Genomic DNA, 25,657 nt, shown 5'->3' with positions numbered 1-25,657 from the left:
GAATCATGCTGAGACAGGCTTAAAAAAATAGAACACTAACACCAGCTTCCCTGTGTGACTGGGAGGTCTGTGTTCAGATGGGTATAAGTTTGGAGGTCCTGGCCAAGAATAGTTTTGAGTTAGGTACCACAGACCTACAGATCTCCCAAAGAAGTAGGTGAATAAATGGGCATCTATAGCCTCTTCCTGATTGAACCCAAACAGGAACATTAGTGATATATTTTATAGGTTGGCATTCTATAAAGAATTCTTTGGAAAGGAGATAAAGAGAAATTTTACATAGATGAATCTAAAGGGGAAACGAACATGGTCCACCATGCATAAGACTAAATAAAGCTACTGAGTCTTCTTTCCCATTGTGAGAGTGTTTCTGAGTTGGAAGGATTATTTCCAGGCAGTAGCATGGCATGGTTCCTTGCATATGATTTGTGAGCCACCATTTGATAATTTGGTGCTTTTCACTGACTCATCCCCAGGTCTGGATGTGTGGTGGTGAAATCGAGATTGTTCCCTGTTCCAGAGTGGGCCACATCTTCCGGAACGACAATCCGTACTCCTTCCCCAAAGACCGCATGAAGACGGTGGAGCGGAACCTGGTGCGGGTGGCTGAGGTTTGGCTCGATGAGTACAAGGACCTCTTCTACGGCCACGGGGATCACCTCATAGACCAAGGGTTGGATGTGGGCAACCTGACCCAGCAAAGGGAGTTGCGGAAGAAGCTGAAGTGCAAAGGATTCAAGTGGTACTTGGACAATGTCTTCCCTGACCTGAAGGCTCCCGTTGTGAGAGCTAGTGGCGTGGTAAGTTAATGTGGCCACTTAAAGTCTTCCTTGGCAAAAGCAACACAAAAACCCCCTCAGATATGCTTAGGAAAGAATGACGTAATATACTTTAAGCAACAGACTTGAATGCCGCTGAAACAAAGAGCTGTGAGTTGTTAGAGGTGAATCTGATGAAGTCTATCCTGTGGTCGTGTTGACTGATAATTAAAGATGACTTCAGGATATAGACTTTGCCTCTTCCTTTGGAAGTTGGCATTGAGTGGAGGACAGGGATAATAAGTAAGTGAAGTATGAATATAGAATACAAAGGCTCTTGTAAAGGAACAGGCCAGGAGGGCTGATTCCTTTGAAATGCGTGCTGTCAAGAGATCCTCTCAGAAGATCTGAAGCCAGGCCTGAGACACAGAACCAACATAGCTCTGAGAGGTGGGGGGTTCAGCTCCTACACAACTCAGGACAGGCTGGCGGCAGCCACGATATGGAGAGGTTAGTCCATCAGGGCAGGGATAGAGACATGTAGGTGGAGAGCTGAGAGAGGGTTCGTGTCCTCACAGGTGATTTTCCTCATTTCCTTCCTTCCTTCTGTCCTTCCTTCCTTCCTTCCTTCCTTCCTTCTGTCCTTCCTTCCTTCCTTCCTTCCTTCCTTCCTTCCTTCCTTCCTTCCTTCCTTCCTTCTGTCCTTCCTTCCTTCTGTCCTTCCTTCTGTCCTTCCTTCCTTCCTTCCTTCTTTCCTTCCTTCCTTCACCAATGGGGACATCCACCAAAATACAAGCTTTAATTTGGGTTTTGTAAAAATTTTGTTGGAAATAATAAAAATATTCAAGGGTCTAAGTGAAGTTTCACAAAGGGCAAATAGTTTGAATGGGGATCGGTGCAAAATGAGGCTTTGAGAAGTTGAGACCCTGCGGGGAAGCCCTGAGTCCAGCTAGGAGTACAGCTTCCTGATACTGCCTGTGACTGAAACCCATGCTTACATTTGTGCTTAGTCTCTTACGTCGCTTGTCATCTTTATTTATAAATATCCCCAGTGTTCTTTTGTTTCCGGTCATAGCCCTACCCCATTGTGGTCAGGAAGATGTCTGATGTACCTGTCAGTATGTCTGCTTTTTTAGAACAGCCATCTCTAACTCTTCCGAGAATCAGATCTATAGGCTAGCCTCTCTCCCAGGCTGTCAAATCCCCAAATAACAAAGATGTAATAAAAATAATGCTGTTGTCCTCATCAAGGAAATCCAGGGAGGGGATCAAAAACAGGATAGTAGTCTGAATATTTGTGCTATTTTAATAAGATTTAACCAGTAAATGAATATACATGACCTGGTTTATTTATAGCAAAATGTTGTGAATAGTTCACAAGAGAATAGAAGGATATGGGGTTGGTCAAAGTAGCTCTAGCTACTTTAGATAATTAAATAAGAAGAACAGCTTGGCCTTAGACACATCAGACCTACCACTTAGATGTTTAAATTCCATCCTCCTGACTAAGGTGGCTAGAGAAGTTCCTGAAGTTCGCTCTAGACTCTCAGCAGCAGCATTACTGAACATCGGCCACCAGAGGGCGCAATGGAACTATCTTTTGATTCCCTGTAAGTTGTCACTACTACCTTTGAAAAGCTCTAAAAAATAAAAAAATTAAAAATTAAAAAAAAAAAGCCTGCACATGCCTGCTCTATAATGTAGAGCTCTAAAATGCTGGGCATACATTTCAAAGCGACCTCACTAGACCTTTTTCTTTTATTTCCGTTCTTCACTGCCCCATGTAAACAAATTTTAACGAAGCCATCCTCTACTCCCTTCCGACGAGAGTGTTATTACCGTTTTAAATTTTTGAGATTTTTTTCCGATTAATATCAGACATAACTCAGTAGACGATGACAGCCAGAAAAGGTTGTCGGGAAATAAAATCTATCTTTTTGTTTCTCGCTTCACATTTTCTCATCATTCAGCCTGCACAACTAGATACTGCACACCAATGAAAGTTTTTTTTTTTATTGAGAGTAGTTTTTCATAGTCAATAATATCTAAAATCAATAATAGTCTCAGCAAGCTTTGTTTTTTCCCTTGAAGTACATCGTTAACAAACAGCCTACATCTAAGATTTAACAATTATGTAATCCGGTGTGGGAGATCTCTACCTTTGACATTGGGAAAATCAAATAATTCAACACAGAAAATATAAAATCTACACAATACATTATTTTTATTATTGTTACAATTACTATTATTATTACATTGAAATGGTTTGCATTAAAGACCTAGGAGGAGAAATTTTTTGCTTATGCTCCAGTGCCTTCCAAGGCCTTCCTGCAGGAAGGAACTGTTTGAAAGAAAACAAACAATATAAATAAATAAAATGAATAAACAAAATAAAACAACGAAACCATCGAAACTAAGCCTTCCCAAACACTGTCTGGGTGGTGCTGGTTCTACCATCAGGAGTTTGCAGCCAAGAGGACCTGGGAAAGGCGCATGTGTGTGTCCCGAGTGCCTGCTGTGTGCTCTCACTGGAAGGCTCTGAGGTCTAGGAGAAAGCACCTGGCTCAGCTGTGTTGGAGCCAATTTTCCAAACCTGTTTTATGATAGGATAATTTCTGAATGAGCCGTGAGAACATGGGACTCATTTCTCTGATAAAATCCAAAGAGTACCCGGGCAGTGGTGGCGCATGCCTTTAATCCCAGCACTTGGGAGGCAGAGGCAGGCCGATCTCTGTGAGTTCAAGACCAGCCTGGTCTAAGAGAGCTAATTCAAGGACAGGCTCCAAAGCTACAGAGAAACCCTGTTTCGGGGGGGAGGGGGGTAAATTCCAAAGAGTAATGAGGATTTCCATTTCCTTCTTTGCCTCTGGAATCGCTCTGCCCCCACCCCCGACCCCACAAGTCTCCTCCTCCTGCTTCCTGAGCTTAGTGGGCCACTGCACGTTTTCTGCAGACCTACCGCTGGTGGCTGCGCCCGGACTTGCCATTTGAACCTGTGAATGGAGCATGCTGGAGATCTTTTTTTTTTTTTTAGAGTTCTTTATATATTTTTTTAATTTATTTATTAAGGATGTCTGCATCCTCCGCGCCACCACCTCCCATTTCCCTCCCTCTCCCCCGATCAAGTCCCCCTCCCTCATCTGCTCGAAGAGCAATCAGGGTTCCCTGACTAATGGAGATCTGTCCCTCTAGAACTGCCCTGCATCCCCCATGTCAGACACCTTAGAAATGACGGGCCAGTAAAACTGCTGATGTCTGGTTATGTTCCTTGAAGGTCAGCGAGGGTTCCTAGCTCAAACAGGTGGGGCACATTTTTATTTCAAACCCAAATGAAGGTCAGTTTGTGGCTTCAGATTCTCAGAGAGAATCTAGCATCTTTGTTTCCTCCCTGTTCTAGCAGATGAACCCATTTTCCTAGTGCCCACTAGCCAAAGGACAGCTTAGGTGCTGTCCTGCGGAAGAGCTCTGTCCCAGTTCCTTGACTGGCATATGCCCGCATCTCACACTCCCCGTATCTATCTGTGAGGATATTTCTTCCCACTTAGAGATTGCAGTAACCCTTCCCACTGTTTCTTTCTGCATTTTCTGACTCCACAAACCACTCCCTACTTATCTCCAAGCTAAGGCATGCATTCACAAGTAAGCAGCAACCCACTAGACACCCTCCTACAAAATCTGGTGATCCTGGGATTAACAAGGCCTCCATTGTCATAGCACCCCAAAACTGGAGCTCTGTATTGGTCCCCATAAAAGCTGGAAAAAGTCACAAACATGGTCACCATTTTCCAAGCTTAGCAGGCTTTCATAGAACACGCATAATTTTTCCTCTACAGAACACCTCCAGCAAATTGAAAAGTCTAAATTGCATTATTAACCTCCCATCCTGGAAGTCCTGCCCAGAATGACAAAGGGGGCAAGGGAATCAACATTCCCTGCATTAGTTGGTGACTGATGGGAAGCTTCCTCCATATTTGACCCTGTAAATTCATTAAAATCCCGAGTCTGCCAGGAAGGGCCTTGATGCTTGGCTCTGCCTTAGCTTTCCGTGACTTCCCTGTAATGAGTCGTAGCTTGACTGAGTCATTAGGAAAAGTCTGATCGGGAGTCAGCTTGGATCTGCTGTTCTCTGACTCAATTTAGCTAGGAGTCGGTGCCTAAGCTGTCAGATTGCTTAGAGGGGTCAGCCGAGGAACGTAGCCCATGACTCATGGCTTAATGAAGTCAGAGGTGTGTACACTGACTTTTAAGATAGGCATTGGGATAAACTCAAGTTAAATAATAATAATAATAGACAAAAATCACCTCCTTCCTCTAGCAACTTTCGCTCCCGTTCATTCAGCATCCCAGGAAAGTGTTAATGAGAAGCTAATGTCTGTTGCCACTGTGGCTGAATCACAGGCTTACGATGACAGATTGAAGCTGTGCTGAGACAGGATCACACTGTGTCTCTGCTGGAGCTGTGACCAAGATAGTCATCTCCTGCAAACTTTAACTAAACTGTCGACTATCCATTAACCTTAATGGCTGTCCACCTTCTAGTTTCCAAATGTGTCTGCATGCCTTCGTATACATCAAGATGTGTTTGTTCTTAATGAATGCTTGTATTCTGTGTTCTGCTTCTTAGCTTGTGAATGTGGCCTTGGGCAAGTGCATTTCCGTTGAAAACACCACAGCCATGCTGGAAGACTGTGATGGGAGCAGCCAGGTAGGCCCAGAGAGTTGGCCTCTGTCCAGGAGGCATCCATAGATGCCCAAATGTCAATGTAATCAATGGTCTGGTATAAGGAAGTGCCACTTGACAGAGAGGCAATATAAGGGAGGAAACTGTATGCATTGACGTCATTGTTCCATGATGGGTTTAGTCTTGACTTTCCTTGCAAAACTGGCTTAATGTACGCAGTCTTAAACCTTTGTAAGCAGCAGTGCAGATCATACCTAACTCTAAAGCTGAAATGAACTGGCAACACGCTGGGGGCTGGTAAGCACTACCTAATGTGTGGTACGCTGTAAGTGTTGGTTGTAATGGTAAAGACCAAATGCCTAAAATATGACTCGTGAGATGACTCAGCGAGTAAAGGTGCTTGCCACACAAGTCTGTCCATGTGAGCTCAATCCCCGAAACCCACAAGAAGGTGTGCAGAAAGAACTAGTTCCATACTACTCCTCTGACCTCCACAAACCATCTGTGACGTCCATGCCTACAGATAAGCATTACACACACATACACATGCACACAACAATAATAATAAAATTTAAAGTTTTCCTTTATCAACAGATAAAGTAAAAATGAAGTTTCTACGGAGCCATCCAAAAGAACCCATTTTATTCTCTGATTACATTCTTCTGCCCAACTTTCCCCTCCCTTTGTTATCTTAAGGGAGTGATGAACATCCCCTAAACTATGATCCTTGATGAAAAAAATCTTCTAACAAAATAACCACAAAATCAGACCACGGTGGATAGGAGAGGGAGCGGGGCCAGGAAAAACAGAGGATTACTCCCGCCATGCAGGAGGTGAGGTTCAAGTGATTACACCTCCCTCTCCAGCATCTGCACCCCAGATGGGAATGGTAACTGCTTTGGATGCTAAATAGGACTCATAGGAACACGGATTCATGTGTACAAATCAGCCCCCAGATTGCAGATTGTACTGTGATAGACAGATCATTTTGTGATGATGGCCTCGGCTTGCTGTCTTACTTCTTGGTGCTGAGTTAAGCACTGTGGCTGATACTTTCAAGAGCATCCCATTTCTATGCCTCAGTCCCAAGCTTCCCCTAGAGTAGAAGACAGAGCTGTCAGTGCAATTCTTCTGTGGGTTGTAAACCTGACGCCGAAGAAACACTTTCATAATTAGGAAAGAGACGAGATAAGTTTAAAGAATCAACGGAAAGACACGACTTTTGCTTATTCACAGTTCACAGTGGAGAAAGAACAACTGCAGAATTAGTCAAAAATATATGGAAATAATCTACTCCTTTAAGACCATCCCTGTAGGAACTTAGCATACCTGTAAAATCAGCATTTCACAAGAAACTCAACTTCTACTCTTGAATACCAATGAGTTGGGAAGGAAAGACCAAAATATGAATAATAGGGTCACTGCCTTCCTTGCACTTTGGCCCTGTTGCTCCTTTTGAGTTGCTCCTTCCTCATGGTCTATTTGAATAACAAAAAGAATAGGAATGTAGAGGAAGTTGATTTGGAGGGACAGAACCAATAAGTTTTAATACCTGAGTTATATTCATCTGGAACCCTCAAAAGAAATGAAATACTCAGTTTCCCCCCTCAATCCCTGTCCCTTGCTTTAACTAGAAGTCTTCGCAGGTTTTTACATTTGACTGTATTTAAGGTTATGTGCAGTGTGTCTTAGTAAATACCTGACCTCCTATTCCATTGTCTGTCCTTGTTTCTCAAACACTGATGATCACAGGAGTTTGTTAGGGTCAACTTAGACTCACAGGATCCAAGATGGGGCTGAGATCCAGCATTTCTAACTAGTGTTCAGGTGACATGATCTTGGTCCAGGGACTACACTTTGAGTGGCAAGATTTGCCACCATTTCTTTAATACAACCTTACAGTCTAAATTAAATTCCAACTTAAAGTCAGACATAGTGACACAGACCCGGAACTCTAGCTGTTAGGAAAGCAGAGGCAAGACAATCACAACTCTAACACTGTCACAGAAACAGACGCCTGAAAGTCATTGCTGAAGCCAAAAGTGATAGTCACGCTACCCACCACAGCAATAAGAAAGATGACAGTGGGCAGGTTAAGTAATGTAACTCATGGGATCGGGCAGCCACGGTCTCACTGTTGTCGATAAAAGTCTTTGGCAAATCCCCTGCCTCTGCTCGCTCTCTGAATGGCCTTCTCTCTGCCCATTCTCTACAGCGTCAACAATTCAATTACACCTGGGTAAGACTGATTAAACATGGACAGTGGTGCCTGGCGCCCGGCACTGATAAGGGACCCCTGAGACTCCAGCCATGTGATAACAGAAACACCAGCCTCAAGTGGCTGCACAAATCAGCATCGGGCTTTCATCCAGAACTGGTAAGCAAACATCCGTGCCATCCCTTCACCACAGAGTCAACTTCAGTCAAAGGGGACATAAAGCTCCGATTATCAGTCCCATCAGCCAGAAGTCTCTAAAGCTGCTGGCTCACAATAGAGACAGTGTGAAGGTTCACTCAGGGACAGAGTCTTGGTAAATTTTTAATCTTTTGTTTTTATTTTTGGATTTGTTTGTTTTTTTTCAAAATTGATTTCAAATAAGTCATTTAAACGAAAGCACCCATTTCTTCCCATTCTATTGCCACCATCATGCTAGCTTCGAAAATTCATTTAAATCAATCAACAATGCCTTGTGTATTGATGAAACTTATTCTCGTTGGTTACCAGAAGAGCCTAAAGGTGCAATCTATGGACAAAGCAAGAACCTGCGCGCTTACTGCAAGTGCTGCTCTTTAGAATGGTTTGAACTCCGCATCTGCTCTTTGTCCAGGAAAGGGGCCTTTTTCTCATTCCTGTGTGGCTCCACAGATAAGACTGCCGATTACAGGAGGCTGGCTGTGTGTGTCTTGCCAATATTACATTTAGTGATAACACAGCTCCTGTTGAAAAGCAGTTTTGAGGAGAATGTTTCCGACACAGTTGTTACCCTAACAAAACGTCCCGGTGTGACTGTGCTTATTCCCAAGCCCCTTCAGTTTCTCTCAGTCATGATAACATGGGATTTGATGTCATAAACTTTGTCGTGGAATCTTGAGATGCTAGGACTGGTCTCAGGTCAGGACTGCCTCCTCAGGATTCTGCCACCTCATGAGCACGCCGAATGTTTTACAGCCATTGGTATTGTGATTAGAGTTGGCCTCGGAGCTGGCCAGGGGAGACTGTCTTCATTATGTTAAATGGTGAGAGAGGCCCATCTTAATTTTGAGTGGGATTATTCTCCCAGAGGGGGATCCTGGGCTGTGCGACACGGAGAAAGTGAGGGTGCTGTGGCATTCGTCTCTCAATGCTTCTTTACCGTGCATGAAATATGACGAGCCCCCCATCTCTTGCCACTGTAAACTCCTCTACAGTTGTGGGGTGTAACCATCTCTTGCCACTGTGAATTCCTCCACAGTTTTGGGGCTTATCCTTCAACTGTTAGCTGAAATAAACTGTTGCCCCATTACGTTGTTTTTCTCAGTATTTTATACTGGTAGTACAGAGATCATGATTCTGCCCAGAGCTGGCCCCAAAGGAAACTCATTTTATTTTGGGGTGTCCCCATTTATTAGGTTATCCTTCCTCTGTTGTCATATGCAGTCATTCTCTTTCTACTGGGAGCCCAAATTGGATCCAAATACCCATTCATTCTCCAGTAGTATATTTTAATTTTTTTTGTTTGTTTGGTTTTGATTTTGGTTTGCTTTGCTTTGTTTCTCAAGACAAGGTTTCTCTGTGTAGCCCTGGCTGTCCAGGAACTCACCCTGTAGATGAGGCTGGCCTTGAACTCACAGAGACTCACCTGCCTCTGCCTCCTGATTGCTTGGATTAAAAATATGTACCACCACCACCCAACTGCATCTTTTAATTTTCTGAGACACTTTCCTCCTACTGATAAGCATTATTATTGCCAGTTAATACTGCCAAATGGAGAATTATTACTGTATAAACTTCTCTTTATTTTTTGCACTTTTGGGGAAATTTCATAAATATCTCTCGACTAAATTATACCACACCTCCCACTTCTTTAACACTGCACTGAAGGTGGGAAACAAAGAGGACAGAAGGAAAGAGACAATGAAAGTCAAAACCTTTCCTCTCTGCAGTGAATCTTTAACACTGCACTGAAGGTGGGAAACAAAAAGGACAGAAGAAAGAGAGACAATGAAAGTCAAAACCTTTCCTCTCTGCAGTGAATCTTTAACACTGCACTGAAGGTGGGAAACAAAGAGGACAGAAGGAAAGAGAGACAATGAAAGTCAAAACCTTTCCTCTCTGCAGTGAATCTTTAACACTGCACTGAAGGTGGGAAACAAAGAGGACAGAAGAAAGAGAGACAATGAAAGTCAAAACCTTTCCTCTCTGCAGTGAATCTTTAACACTGCACTGAAGGTGGGAAACAAAGAGGACAGAAGGAAAGAGACAATGAAAGTCAAAACCTTTCCTTTCTGCAGTGAATCTTTAACACTGCACTGAAGGTGGGAAACAAAGAGGACAGAAGGAAAGAGAGACAATGAAAGTCAAAACCTTTCCTCTCTGCAGTGAATCTTTAACACTGCACTGAAGGTGGGAAACAAAGAGGACAGAAGGAAAGAGACAATGAAAGTCAAAACCTTTCCTCTCTGCAGTGAATCTTTAACACTGCACTGAAGGTGGGAAACAAAGAGGACAGAAGGAAAGAGAGACAATGAAAGTCAAAACCTTTCCTCTCTGCAGTGAATCTTTAACACTGCACTGAAGGTGGGAAACAAAGAGGACAGAAGGAAAGAGACAATGAAAGTCAAAACCTTTCCTCTCTGCAGTGAATCTTTAACACTGCACTGAAGGTGGGAAACAAAGAGGACAGAAGGAAAGAGAGACAATGAAAGTCAAAACCTTTCCTCTCTGCAGTGAATCTTTAACACTGCACTGAAGGTGGGAAACAAAGAGGACAGAGGAAAGAGAGACAATGAAAGTCAAAACCTTTCCTCTCTGCAGTGAATCTTTAACACTGCACTGAAGGTGGGAAACAAAGAGGACAGAAGGAAAGAGAGACAATGAAAGTCAAAACCTTTCCTTTCTGCAGTGAATCTTGGGAAGGATATACAAGGATATATTTTAGAGTAGGTCTTACCCATTAAGCTGCCTTGGAAAAGGTACTAAGATAATAGAAACTAAGAATTTCTCTGTGATGCCTTCTGCCTTTTACAGAGATGGATAGCCTGTATTGACTTTCTTTCTTTCTCTCTGTCTCTATCTCTCCTTTTTGTTTTTTTCTTTTGACAGTTTCATATAAATCTTCTCAAGTCCCTGGGTTAACTATCATTTGAGAACAAGACCTTAAGCCAGCAGTTCTCACCTTGTGCGTCAGGATCCCAAGAATCAGGAAGCACAGATATTTACATTATAATTCATAACAGTAGAAAATAAAGTTATGAAGTAGCAATGAAGATAATTTTGTGGCTGGTCCTCACAGCATGAGGAGCTGTATAAAAAGGTCGCAGCATTAGGAAGGTTAAGAACCACTGCCTTAGACAATTAAAGGGGAAAGGATTGAGTCTGCTCCATTTTAGAGGTCTGAGTCCACCATAGGCTGGCCTTGTTGTTTGGGGCCCATGGTAAGGCAACACATCACAGAGTGACCACAGGTTTGAACACGGCTCAGTTCATGGCCTGAAGTAAAGAAGAGTAGAAAGACAATCACACAGTCCTTATCAAAGACACTTCACAGTGACCAATGAATCTAAGCCTCATCTCAAAGATTTCACCATCTCCCAACAGTTGTACCCTGGGTACCAAGACTTTAACATGTCATCTTTGGGGAGGGAGATAGCATTTAAGATACAACTATAGCATTCCCTGAGATATATGTTAGTCTTAAAGAACAAGAGAAACGAAGAAAGAGATTGTGAATAACAGGAACCTCTTTCTTTTAAGAGATTACCTCTAGATAACAATAACTTGTTAAAATTGCATAGTTCTAAATTTGCATTTTCAAGTGCTCCCTAAGTCAATCTATGCTTGTCATTCGGCACAGAGCATTGTACACCATGCTGAAGGATATGCTTCAAGGCCACCTACTTTGCACAACCTTAAATATATGCAAGCATCGTACTTCCAAGGTTCTGTGGGAGTCATAATTTTTTTTTAGCATGAAAATCTCCCATTTTGGTTTAAAAAACCATAAGTATACTAAAATAGCTCAAAAATAACTAAAATGACCATGATCATATTTATGGAAAATTGAGATTTATGAGTTAAAAATTATAAGGCCTTAATTGGTTCTAAGTAGATTATCTTTCAGTTTTAATAACTATTAAGCAACATTAAGTTTATCTGAAATACCCTTGTCTTGTTCTAACTAAATCTGAGTACTTGACATTCTATGTTGTCAGAAGTTAGGTGGGGAGATCACAAATCAAATGTGCCATCTTTAGCATTTGCTTACACACATGAACATTCTAAGACCTGAGCTGGATTAATCAACCAACAAACTTTCCTGTTATACTACATGACATTTTTTTTTGCATTGCCACCACCAATGAAGTAGTTACCCAATATATTATGTGCCAACCAGATTTTTTTCTTTTAAATAATATAGCTATCAATCAAATCACTAGGGGAAAACATGGCTGGTTTCTTTCTGCAGAATTAAAACCTTACAACTAGAGAAGCTAGTTTGAGACAGAGACAAATTCGATGTTTTCTAAATCTTGTGCTTATGTCACTAATTTAATTCAGGAGAGTTCCTGGGGGAGTGAAAATATAATTTGCTTATTATATCTTCATATGTCAAGGTTAGTTGGTAGCTCATTCCCATCTCCTCTTTCTCCTCAGGTGGATCACATTGTCTTTGAAAACTATCAGCAGTTGCTATGCATGGAAGGAAATGCTTCTCAGAAGACCCTGACAGTGGCCACTTGTAACCCAATGGAACCATATCAAAAGTGGAAATTTGAACAATACTATGAAGGCTAAAGAAAGATGGTTTATGTAGGTAACCCTCCAGATTATCTGTGAAAATGAGACTAAAGTTGGTGACTGTATTTCTTTCCATGGTATTTTAAGTTTTCCATTTTAATAGCATTTAAATGGAAGGTTATTTTTTTAAAGCACCAAATGATAACTCAGGGAAACAGGTCACCATTGGACTGGAATTCTTCAGCTCAAGGTGGCCTTTGGACGTGTCTGTGCCTGCCCAGTGCTGTAGTGCATACTCCACGTCTTCCTCACGTACTCTGACAGGTAACCAGAACCTGTAGGTTACCTACAATGATGTCAAAACCATGACTGCTGTTGAGCAGTTATTCTTGCCCATGAGTAGAGTTAAAACCAACCGAATTCTGCTTTCATCAAATACATCTTCACAGATTCTCACAGCTGGAAGACTCAGCTAGCTGCACAGAGACACTGTCCTACTGAGATATCACCATGTTTACCTGACAGTGTATAGTAGTACTGCTCAGGATCCTGTTGTGAGAAGCAGCCGGCTGCGTTCCCGCCCAGCTCCCACACTGCTAGCTTTACCCGAAATAATGACACAGAAACTATATTCTTTTAAACACTGCCTGGCCCATTAGTTCCAGCCTCTTATTGGCTCTCACATCTTGATGAACCCATTTCTAATAATGTGTGTAGCAGCAAGAGGTGGTGGCTTACCGGAAGATCTTAACCTGCATCCATCTTGGAAAGGAGAGCTATGGTGACTGCCTGACTCAGCTTCTTTCTCCCAGCATTCTGTTCTGTCTACTCCGCCTACCTAATTTTCTGTCCTATCAGGGCCAAGGCAGTTTCTTTATTAACCAATGAAAGTAACAGATAAGATGGATGACCCTCCTCCATCAGGATCCTTCCTAATGGTGAGATTGAACTGGATGAGCAGGAAGTTTTCTTCTAAATCTGAAGCAGTAGGGAAAAAAACAAGTGAAAAGGAAGAAGACTTAATGTAATCAATTTTGTATATTCTTTCAGTTCGTTTTGTGCTTTTTAGCAATACTATATCTTTAAAAAGCTGGTCATAGCAGTGAATTTCTGAGATTTTTGTGTTTTTTAAGGTAAACAAAGAGAGGAGGTTGGGTCACAACACACTGTGTTAACAAGACCTGTACTTCATCATTGGACATTCCAACACAGAGTTAAGTGAGAGGAGCTGATAAAATTAAAGCAGAAACGATACAGAATAGGACAAAATTTAAAATATGAAAACAATAAAACTGCTGCTTTAGATTTATCAATATTCACTTGGATGAAGCATGCTAAAAACAGATTCTAAAACGTGCCAAAGCAGGCATGCATTTAAATGAGATGAGCAATTTGAAGAGAGGGTTGAGTGAAGTCTGGTCCCAGACCCAGCAGAATAAGAAAGGGGTGTGCCTCTTCTGATGGGGAAAGACAGAGCAAAACCCCTCAGGTGGACCCGAGGATCACAAAGGCCAGGCGTGGAAAGCTCTCATGTCAAGTACACCAATCCTTAGGCATTGAAAAAGAAAGCTTAGGGACCAGGGTCTACTAGTATCCTTTTGGGAGGAAAATTGACTTTGGGAGAAAAATTGCCTCTCTAAAACCACTTACAGGCCAACTGGTATGAATGGGTTAAGACTTCAGATCTTCAGGTGTGATTCATTCCATTGTTTCAACCACCAATTTGGTCTGATTTTGCCTGCTGTGGTCCTACAAAGACGATAAACCAACTACACACTGAAGCTTCACCCCTTCAAGCTGGCCATGCTTATTCCTGCTGGTGGATTTAAGCCTTTGTTCACATGCTATTATGGTAAAACTGGGCATTTTAGTTCTGGGTTTCTTATTTGACACTTAATTTTATCTTCCAGTTAGTTACCAAGAAAAGCCTGACTACCAAAGAATAATGGGAAAGGAAACATTTCTTCTTTACACATTTATAGCATATATAGTATATTTAAGATGCTTCATCCAGTACTCGATGATTAGAGATGAGATAAGAGAATACTTTAAAATGAAATAATTCTTTCCAAAGCAGCCATATGGGAAAGAAAAAGAACACAAAAACAAGCAAAAACCACACAAGTCTTTGGCAATGAACTAATTGAGTTAGTGACCAAACAGTACAGCGAGTGACTGAGACACCTTGAGCATCCCCATGCCCACTGGTCTATGGAGAGTCTATTTTATCCAAGGAAAATTTCCTCAGAAGAAAAGTAAGGACTTTTTAGCAACAGATAAGTCATTCTTTGGCTAGATCCACTTTTGTAAGTGAAGGAAGTAAATGTTTTTATTTTTTTCCCAAGAAAATCTTCTGTGTACTCTGATAAATGAATACACTATCTAACTTTACCTTAACATACTTATTATATAAAGCTACCTCTGAGTACTCTCAGTAGAACAAAGGCTTTGTTTGTACTATAATGTACTTATTTAAGGTTAAATATTAATAAACTTTCTACCATACGTTTCCCCACTTATGCTAAGATTCAAGGAACCAGTCATGAGTGAGGAATCCGTTTGTGGGCCTAGCCTTGAAAGGACGGACTGATCCTCAGATAGAGTGCTAACATTTTTAAAGCTTTGTCCCCCAAATTTGTTTTTAGAAGACAAGAATGAATATATAAATCCTACTACAGTATCTTTTCCACGTAATGACAAACCCTTGATGGAACACGTGGTGGTCCAAGTGAACTATTCGGCAGGAGGATAGTTTATCAGGGGCTCACATTTCCTTGGCCTAGCTTAGGTTTTTGACTTTTCTTAGGAAAATGCCTGTGCATCTTGTCAGCCTGAACACGGGATAGCCTTGCTAATAATTTACAGAACTAACTGGATCAAAATACTAACTTCTTGAATACTGGAAGTGCTTCCTCACCCTTCAGCATGCACGCTGGCTTTCTCTTTTTCAACAGTAATGCAGAGCTCCCCCCTCCTCTCCCGTGGGATGACACAGCTGTTGTTGCTACAGTGCTGTTTTATCACGAGCGTCAAATTTGCTCAGTTCTGCTTGCTGACATTCAATTATCTGTCATTCACAGGACTGCAAAACCACCCGTGCCATGATCGCAATGCATCATTAGCTTCCCCCGCACTGCTTTGGAAGCCTTTCTTCTAGATATTAGAAAACCTTCTTTCTAATGTTGACTTAAAGATTGCAAAGGGTCATGGACAGCACTTAGAGCGGATTAGACCTCAACATTTCTAGCCTCTTCTAATTTCATGAGTGTCTAACAATGATGTTCAAGGAACTCCCAGGCAGGATAAATGGGACTGAGACACACCAGTAACACTAGCCTGCTTCTTGTTGTTCAAATACTCTGCTTTTATGTAGAACACATCCAGAAAGTCAGATCTTATGCAAAGGCCCCAATAGCTCATAGGAAATCCACAGAATTACAAGAAATAAAGGAAAAAGAAAAACGAATTATCACTGAGTGCACCCCACCCCTAGGTTTTGAGTGCGCTCATCTTGTTGTGTATAAAACTTTCTTCCCTCCATATGATCAGGAAGGTGTCTGTCTCTTCCCTACACTGAGGAAGGATGTGATCATCCCATCAACAATAGATAAAGTCAAGTGACCATTTTATCTGGTGCTCCGAAAAGTGTTTCCTCTACTGTGTGCCATGAACATCCTTTTTTAAAGATATAGGGTTATCAATGTAGGTGAACTCAGGTAAAGTCCCTGCGTTGCACATTGCTGGTTTAAAGATAAGGAAATGAGGTTGGTTAAAAGCTTTCCAGTCTCTCTTGAATGCTTTGTAAGCAGGAAATCAACGCTGGGCCCCTAATGAGCAGCTGAAGTATAGTTGTCTGTGACAATCCTCGTAGATCCTGTAGTGATCCGTGTGATGTGATAGGAACTCACCACCTGCTGGACCAAACTGACAGACAGAAGTATAGAGAGCTGTTTCTCTGTGAATCTCAGTACCCAAGTTCCTTCCAACCTTTAAGCAAAACCGACAAGTAGCTCACTTTTAACAGGGATAGGAAATAAAGCTCTGGAAAACCCTTCAATTTAAAACACAAGCCACAGCTTTTCACTTCAGCTCACTTTACAGATTGTAATGCCATAGAGATTTTACAGCTGCCACATGGGTATTCTGTGATTGCTGCAAGCCAGCTACCTAGGAAAAGAGAAATCCTACCCAAAGCTACTGTACAGAAAGTTTATTTTTGACAAATGCTCATTTCATGGACATTTTGCTTCAGTCGCATAAAGCGTTATGTTCCTCTGTGAGGCTTGGTGGATGGTGTCTCAGATGTTGGGGTGCCTGCATCAGAGCCTCTGTGAGACCCACTGGATGATGTTTCAGATGTTGGGGTGCCTGCATATGTTCCTCTGTGAAACTTGGAGGATGGTGTCACCTGCACATGAACCTCTTTGAGACTTGGTGGATGGTGTCTTGGATGTTGGGGTGTCTACATATGTTGCTCTGTGAGACTTGGTGGATGGTGTTTCAGATGTTGGGGTGCCTGCATATGAGCCTCTGTGAGACTTGGTGGATGGTGTTTCAGATGTTGGGGTGCCTGTAAATGAAAGAATGTAAAAACAACTCCACAGTGCAAATTTAATGTCCATTTTAACTTGAGACAACAGCTGACATTTATTGCCTCCATCAGGAACCCCTTGTGAGTTTATGTGAGTCCTCCCTTGTAAAAACATAAACCAATGTGAAAATTTCCATTTTCCAACATGCAGATCATTCTCGAATATGTGGAGTTTCTATTAATGACAATCACCGATAATGAGTGAAAACACATTTGTTTATATTGAAAGCCACTTGCCAGTTCAAAGTTATTAGTTATAAATGAGTACACAGATAAAGCTTTTGTATTGTATGCTGCAATTAAAACTTTTGATAATGTAACTAAATATATTTTAAGGTTTACTAGACTGTTTGAAAATATCAGTTGTGCAAAGATAAGCCTTGTGTGTGGGCATGCATTGTGTGTGTGCATGTGCTTCTTTAAATTGGGAGGGGATAAAAACCCTAGGTGTCTTGTGACAGCATAAAGAAATAAAGCAATGGCAGGGGACAATTGGAACTTCCTGAGATAGCAGCATGTTCCACTCTGAACTCTCTGCACAAGTTTTTTCAATAGGGCTTGCCCTGACCACAGTTTCTCCAACTTGAAAGCAAAGTCAGATTACATTTGTGGAAGTTTGTAGGATTCCACATACACCTTAATTCTTTTAAAAACTGACAAGGTTTTTTCTAGTTTTATACATAGTATCTGTACGAAATGGCCGAGAGAGACAGAGACAGAGAGACAGAGACAGAGAGACAGAGAGAGAAAGCAAAGATCAAGGGAGTAATTTTGCTATTGATTTTCCTAATAGGTTTGTTAATGGAAGAACAAACTCATAGGAGGAATATTTGAGCTAATACTTCTAAATAACAACCTTTTCTTTTCCTTCTGTTCAACTAAGGTTATTTATAGAGAAAGAATCAAATACATAACTTTGAATTTCTAGGAAAAAATAAAAATTGCTTTCAAACTTCATTTTCAATATTCTTCTGAGCTAGAAGCTAGTTTCCAGTGTCACCAGTTTGTATTGTGTTTTCCCAGTTATCTGGGTGATTGACTTCTGGTGCCCACTTCTCTGTGTGTGTGTGTGTGTGTGTGTGTGTGTGTGTGTGTGTGTGTGTGTGTGCTTGTGTGGTGTTGATTGTTTGACTTTGCCCTCTCATGTGCCTCAAGAATAGAACACACATTTTACCATTTTGCTCTTCTATTATGACATAATATCCTATTTTAATAATGGAAGGTATGTTTGACATTAGATTTTATAACCTTCTTGTTATTATAAAACAATGGATGCATGGCCTTCAGGAGAAGTGGTTGCTTTTCTCATATTATTAAACACATTTCTGATTTATTGTACTCTAGAAGTTTATTCTCTTCTAGAATAACTTACTTTAAATGTTTTCCTTGATCACTTTGAAAAGCTTAATGTCTGTTCTTCAATTGAAAATATGCCACAAGTAGTACTCCATGCAAAAATGCAGAAATGACACTTTCGTTGTGTCCAAAGAGCTTAAGTGCATGACCTCAATATGCATCTGAAGCAAAATCTCATTTTTTTTCAAAGTAATAGAAGATTTTCAAGTATATTATATATCTAACCACTACAAATTCTCACAGTTTTATATATAATCATTTAAAAATAAATAATGTGTATTAACTGTAATTAGGTATTGTCTTAATTTTTTGTGAAGTGGCTTGCTTGATGGTCTAAATAGATGCTTATATGGGAAAAAATTCACTAAATTCTAGAGAGGTTTGCAATTCTTAAACAAAGAACACAAACCTTTATTGAAAGCAAGTAAGACCAGGTAGTTAGTTCTTTATTTAACGGCAGGTAGATAGGTAAATTATAGACAGATATATAGACAGACAGACAGACAGACAGACGGATGGATGGATGGATAGACAGACAGATGGACAGGTGGATGGATGGATGGATACAAACAGACAGAACTTGGCAAATCCCATGTCTTCAAATATATGCGCTAAATGAAAGGTAAATTTAATTTTTACAAAGAAGTAAAGCTGTCTTTAATTCCCATTCATCTGGCAACAAAAGAGAATTAAGTCATTTAAGAAATTCCAGCATTCATGTAATCCCCATCAGGTGTCAGGTACCAGAGGTCTTACCACCCTGAACCTTGAATCGCAAAATCTCAGGTAAACCTTCATGCATGGTTGTCAATTAATAGCGCTCCAGATGAGTTTAAATATATCAATATAGATCCCATGCAAAAGGGACAAGACCTTTGCTGTTTCCAGATGACCACGACCCACATATCCGCCCACCACCACCACCACGTTACCTAGGTGTTAACTCTTGCCCTGCTGTATGTGATAGGATGTGGCAATGTGCAATGATACCAAAGAATGTTATCAATGCTTTCCTGGCACTGCATCACCAAGGCCATGAGCATGAGTGGTTTCCCAGTTGACCATACATCAAACATCTTTGTGGACAAAATGTTTGATGATCAGTGAACTGCGTGGCAAGAGAATACAGCTAAAAAGTTCAAGGTTTTGGAGTACCATAGATGCTAACAGCATTGTCATGCCTCTTAGCCACGTATACTACCCATTCCACGCAAACTTCATAGTAACTTGTCAATGCCATCTAACAAACAGGCTGACCTGTGGATAGGTCAGCAATGTTACATAAAGCAGTGTTTTGAAGTTAAGCAGAAAATGATAGGTCTCATCCGGGATCCAAGAAAGCAAACAGGTTGTCTTTGTGGAATGATCAAAGGATCTACATTAAAACAGGAAGTTATCCCAGTCCGTCAATCTCCTACCCAACTTTATCAATCAAAAGACTGAATTCTTCTCATTTTACGTGGAAAACTCACATTTGTCCCAAAAGAAATTAGCAGGCTCAACAGTTTAAGGATAACAGATCTTACCTGGTCAGGTTGTAAAGGATAGGTTAGAAGAATAAAAGAATTACTGGAATCAAATTAAAACTTGAGTCTTTTAAATACTCCATAGTACTATATGATACAATGGAAATATATTATATGACCAGGAAGAATTAAGGGACTTGCCATGAGAATGTGCGGGATTTGGTACACATAAATAAGCAATCGTCTAAGTAGGACTCACCCAGGCTTTTGCACCAAATGAGAAAGAAACAAACAAAGAGTCGAATAGCACAATGAAGACTGTATTACATTCAGACAATAAGGAATTGTCTTTTATTTGGAGCCAAATGATATTTTCATCTGTAGTAACAGAAAGTTCAGAGCAATATACACAGAAGCACAAAATGAATATTTGTGGAATAAACTATCCAAGAGTATAAATATACTCTTTTCATAAATATTCAATGCATTATTTGACATGTGGGTGCGCATGAAGCTCCACACGTGCAATTTTAAGCTTCTTGATTTAGGCTTTGGTCCAATAAAGTATATATTCCCCACAACTATCAGCTTTTTCCCTAAAAATACATGCTCACACCCTACTTTTAAAATAGTCGAAGATAATTATTTCCATTTTCATAGTAACTAGTACAGTTATGACTGCAATTGTCTCTCATTCCCAAGCAAAGAGGATGGTTTTGAAATACTGTTAATGCAAGAAAGTATGGCAATGGAGTAAAGGCATTTTCTTAAAATTGTGCTAAAATTGCCATTTTTTTATTTTTAATTATTTTCATTGTGCTAGACAAGATTTTTGTTTTCGGTAACAAAAATAAAGGCCATCCAATACAATTCTTGAGTCTATGGCTCACTGGTCATCTAGCCCCTCCCTGGATCAACTTCACAATGGATTTAATTCATTTTGAAAGCATAAAGCCAGCACTTAGCACACAGAATTCTGACTGACAATTACTCAGCCTTTTAGTGAACAAATTCACTGAATGGTGACACCTAGAAAGGCCATCTGTTGAGTTTTCACTCAGGAGATGCCAAGGAAAACCATTTAAGATACAGTATTTTTTCAAAAGATAAGTAGAAAGGCAAAATAGTTATTGGTAGAATCTATAAAAAAACATGTTTAATGGAGAAGTTTAATCCCAGACCTCCTATTGGCCTGAAGAAAAAAGGACACTGAAAGAATTAGGGGAGTCACACCAACTGTTCTCTTTCCCTTGACTGTCTCAGTATTGCTAATTTTGAAGCCAAATCATGACAGATTTGCCTTTCTGACAATGCTTACCACATACTGCTATATTAGTTAACTTTTTAAAAGCAAACACCGGGGCATGAGTCTAAAGCTTTTGATTTGAAGTTACCAGACTGACTTTTCTCTATGGTTATTTCCACGTTGCTCTGTGGTGGAAAAGACGTTAAACATGCGCATCTTGCAAATATGGCAGAGGAAGGTTTCTCAGCACAACGGAGTTAGCTTTTCTTGAGGACTTCTGACATTTCCCAGTCCCGCTTGGTTTACAAGTGCATCATCGACTCGAATTCGTCAATTCTCTGTTTGGTGTTCCCTTTCCTGATCTTCCGATAGGATATCGTGTTGTATCTGGAATAAACATTCCTAGAGATATCTCCCTTCTTTCCTAACACGGGCTGCTCATCAGGGGTCCCTGGCTGGGAGCTGGGGCTGCTTAGTGGGGAGTCTTCGCTTGGATGGTTTTCCTCTTTTAATTGAAAGCCTTCGCTGTGTTTTCTCTTAAATTCTATGACTCGAACTTCGTCTTCATCATCATTGCAGTCATCAGCGTCTTCCTCGTTAACTTCTTCATCCCAAACTTCTGGTTCCTCGTCACATTTAGAATGCAATATGTCAACCTGACTAGATTTCTGGAACCCCAACCATTCAATTTCTGCTGCCTGGTATGCAGTGTCCTCGTCTTCTCTCTGCTCTAGAGGTCGGTGGGCAATCCTTTCCTTCTGCGTACTCACTTCCAGGTCACTGCTGCTCAGAGGAATGTGCTTCCACGGATGCCCTGCAGCAAAATGGACTAGTGGGTGAGATGTGCTGGGGTTTCAGAGGACATAGCTGCTTCTGGAATACTCTAACACATTCTTCTAGACAATCACATTCCAACTTTTGCCTTATGAACTGTGACTCAGGGTTGCCTGTTAAGTCTAGACAATCAACCAGGCTTCATAGTCAAAATAATTTGCAAAAACATGGCATTTCATATAGATAATAGATATCTCAGAAGTTAAGTTTTAAAATGCTAATGAATATTGTATGTCTTCAGGAACATCTACAACCTAACCTCATTTGACTGGAATTCTATTGCATAGACTAGTGTATTTAGTAGGATTACTATTCTCTGGGGTACACTTAAAATCTTTCCCTTACCAAAACTGTGTGTGTGTGTGTGTGTGTGTGTGTGTGTGTGTGTGCATGCACACATAGGTAGGTATGTATGTGTGTATTTATATCCTGCGTTTATGTGCATGTATATATTTTATGTGTGTGCAATAGGTACATACTCAGGAAATGCTTGGATTTACTTCACGTCCACAAACACATCCTATAAGGCCAATGCAAACAATGCCTCAGAGGGAAAAGCTTCACTCTAATGTGAAAATGATGACTGCCCATGCCTAGCCACACTCAGAACAGTAGCTTTGACATTTGCATGTATATATTTTATGTGTGTGCAATAGGTACATACTCAGAAAATGCTTGGAATTACTTCATGTCCACAAACACATCCTATAAGGCCAATGCAAACAATACCTCAGAGGGAAAAGCTTCACTCTAATGTGAAAATGATGACTGCCCATGCCTAGCCACACTCAGAGTAGTAGCTTTGACATTTGACACTGTCTCTTGAATGGTAAAGAAGAACAAAGGCTTGGGCTGGGAAGATGGCTGCATGGGATGAACCTAGGCTCTCTGCATGTACGTTATAGTTGTGCAGCTTGGTCCTGTTGTGGGACTCCTAACAGCAGGAACAGGGACCGTCTGACTCTTCTCCTGCCTTTTGGGACTCTAGTCCTCATACTGGGTCACCTTGCCCAGCCTTAGTACATGGGAAGGTGCTTAGTCTTACTGCAACTTGATATGCCATGTTCTGTTGATATCCATGGGAGAATTGCTCTTTTCTGAGCAGAGGAGGAGTGAGGAGAACTGTTTCCGTTAGGGGAGTGGGGAGGAGGAGCTGGGAGGAGAGGAGGGAGGGGAAGCTGCAGCCAGGATATAAAATAAATAGATTTAAAAAGAAAAAAAGGAAGGATTTAAGCTGAGATAAATTGAGTGGTGACACCATGCACCATAAAGAGACACAAAGAGAGAGGCTCCCTCACTCTCCTCTTGATTGAAAGCCAAGGTCCTAGGAAACTGTTTTTGCAGTAGGTCCCCTGGCAGATAAAGAAGCCGAAGGTGGACAATGGTGAGCTCTGTCTTGATCAACTTGTCACATTTAAAGCAGTATTGGGGCAGAGAAGTTATGCAATTCATTTTGCAGAGTCTTAATGTTTACAGACTATGATTTGGTAAGAAAAATCTGTCTGTGATATCTCTGCAATACCAGCCACTGCTGGCTGCACCTTCCCGTGCCTGGCTACATATTGGACAGCTGAGTATTGGAGTGCTCTAGGCAAAGGAAGAAACTCAGTAATCCCCAGGCACCTCCTTGACATCCACTATTCACACAGTGTTCTAATGTCCCTTTGGTGGGTCCCCTGCTTTCCCTGGTATGTGCTAAACTAAACTGGTTAGGCACTGCATGCTGACTTTAATTTGGAGATAAGCTGTTTAACGCTTCAAGAGAGAGAAAGGGTGATTAATTAACAGATTCTGTCCTGTACTGTACTCAGAAACACTTTGGACGTAATATCACCTTAGAAGAAAATGTCTAGGAGATTTCTTAACCTTGTCCACTGACTTTACTTGCATGGTAACATAGCCACTTTTGTATACTTTTTGTCTCACTGTTGTGTAAAGAACACATCACTCTCATCACTTTGGAGCACACTTCTTTGACAAGAAATACATAGCAGCTTGTACTTGGTTTAGACATACTTTTACCATGGAGTAACTCATCTTATGAAGTTACTTTAGAAGGCTTTATTCTAAACCTCTTTCTGAACCATTCCAGAAGCTGCCCAACACCCATCTGGAGCACCACACTGGAAAAAAAGCTTGATTTGGGGGGCTAACCTATCAAGACATGGCTATCACATTGCCATGCCAGTCAATCGCATCAATCCATACAATTCGGGGCTTGAACCATCTGGAAAGCTGGGTAGGGTGGAACCCTCAGAAGACAACACTTGCATATCTGCCCAGAGCAGCTTGAAGATTTTGAAGTCATTGCTTAGAACCACGTCTCTGCGGCACACATCCAAAGCATCACATGCAGTGTGCTCATCCTATCCAGCCAGTCAGGTTAGGAAACTGGGGTTCCTATTACCTTCTCTGAATGCCATGTCCTCAGCACTTGCTTCTTGGAGAGAAAGGTCTTTGATGACCTTGTGAACAACAAAGAGGTTCTCTTCTGGGTTTTCTGGGGGGAAACATAAGTATTGTAACATTGACAACATACAAGGCTAAAGGTTCACAAATGATCAGTTCTGAATCTAGGTAATGTCTTTAGCTTTAATTAGGATTAATAAAACTTATTACTTTATTTTTATGATTCTTTGAAATTTGATTGTATATATTTATTAATTAGCTTCCACAATGATAGTATCTCATATATATATACATACATACATACATGTGTGTGTGTGTGTGTGTGTGTGTGTGTGTGTACAGAGAGAGAGAAAGAGGAGAGAGAGAACTATAGATTCAGACCTCTTTAGACATGTACAGAAGGGTATCTTAAAATTTAACAAATGACAATGGACTTGTGGTCTAACAATAAATAGCAATGGCTAACATTAACATTTAGAAATTATTCTAACAACCCAATGAAGGTGGTTACTATTATTCTGCTTTGTTCTGAGTGAAAATGCTCAAGGTTCTGAAAAGAAAACCATGGGATTACAAAGCTACCAGACAAGCCTAGATTGTGAGTCTTTATGATAGAAGTCCCTGTTGGAATAAGGGTCTGTATTTCTTGGCTCCAGCTTATTCATATAATACTAGTTTATATTAAAAGGGACGGAAGAAAGGGGGTTTGTAAATCAAAACAATTGAACTGAGCAAAGGAAACGTTTTACCATGGAGAATCTTCTCACCTGCAGGCTCTTCGGATAGTAAGCTCTCTTTAGAGGGTCCACTTTTTTCTTGATTTCTCCTTGCGGGTAAATCTTCAAGACTGGGTTCCACCTTGTAGTATGGCTGGGTCCCGTCCGCATCAGCTCTGTCCTCGCTGGCCTGACTGATGTGCAGTTGGCCATTCTCTGGTGGTCTGTCCCCATTGCACTCTGTCCCGCTCAGTGTCCCAGGAACGTCTGTCATGATGATCACTGAGGTATGCTTTAGGGAAGGCAATGAAGAAAGTAGAGGATTGGGTCTTTGATGAGATCAAATGCTGTAGGTCCTACAATTCCAACATCTATCCCCAAAGCAGAAACTTCCCCTCTGAAAGCTAATAACAAGGCTTGTTCTAGAGGTTTTCGGGGTGCAGAATGAACGTGACAGGGATTGTCCCTTTGGTTGCCAGCCCCGGAGCAAAGCCCAGCCAATCAGGAGCCTCTCGCCACTCCACAACCCCACTCTTCGAATTAATGTTGCTCTTCGATTTGCATAAACAAACAATCCGAAGCAATCAGGCTTTTGTGCTGGCATGCAGAAGGGGACTTGCAGCTTGTCAGTCCCCCTCTGGGAACAGAGATTTTTGTCCCTTT

At 41.1% G+C, this 25,657-nt stretch overlaps 2 protein-coding genes across 2 annotated transcripts in view; one reads left to right on the top strand and one right to left on the bottom strand.

Annotated features, from left to right (window-relative positions):
• Positions 1-18,543, top strand: part of Galnt5 (polypeptide N-acetylgalactosaminyltransferase 5) — a 46,416-nt gene extending 27,873 nt beyond the window's left edge. Inside the window, exons 7-10 of the mRNA XM_075985177.1 lie at positions 477-800; positions 5,383-5,463; positions 7,655-7,816; positions 12,293-18,543. Coding sequence (XP_075841292.1) covers positions 477-800; positions 5,383-5,463; positions 7,655-7,816; positions 12,293-12,433 — 708 coding nt within the window. The 3' untranslated portion in view covers positions 12,434-18,543. The remainder of the gene's footprint in view (positions 1-476; positions 801-5,382; positions 5,464-7,654; positions 7,817-12,292) is intronic.
• Positions 18,544-20,112: 1,569 nt separating this feature from the next.
• Positions 20,113-25,449, bottom strand: Ermn (ermin). The gene is made up of 3 exons (XM_075985176.1): positions 25,046-25,449; positions 24,277-24,369; positions 20,113-21,849 (listed from the first exon to the last, which is right to left on the bottom strand). The coding sequence occupies exons 1-3, from the start codon at positions 25,266-25,268 to the stop codon at positions 21,338-21,340; spliced, it is 828 nt and encodes a 275-aa protein (XP_075841291.1). The 5' UTR covers positions 25,269-25,449; the 3' UTR covers positions 20,113-21,337.
• Positions 25,450-25,657: the final 208 nt, after the last annotated feature.

This window comes from Microtus pennsylvanicus, chromosome 9 (genome assembly GCF_037038515.1).
Source record: "Microtus pennsylvanicus isolate mMicPen1 chromosome 9, mMicPen1.hap1, whole genome shotgun sequence".
Lineage (NCBI taxonomy): Eukaryota > Metazoa > Chordata > Mammalia > Rodentia > Cricetidae > Microtus > Microtus pennsylvanicus.
Note: the sequence above shows the minus strand (reverse complement) of the source record. Positions and strands in the feature narration are given on the sequence as shown.

Coding starts and splice junctions, on each gene's coding strand:
- Ermn (XM_075985176.1), bottom strand. CDS start 25,268: ATGACAGACGTTCCTGGGACACTGAGCGGGACAGAGTGCAATGGGGAC. Junction 24,370..25,045: donor ACTATCCGAAGAGCCTGCAG/GTGAGAAGATTC, acceptor GTTTCCCCCCAG/AAAACCCAGAAGAGAACCTC. Junction 21,850..24,276: donor GGACATGGCATTCAGAGAAG/GTAATAGGAACC, acceptor ATTTTGCTGCAG/GGCATCCGTGGAAGCACATT.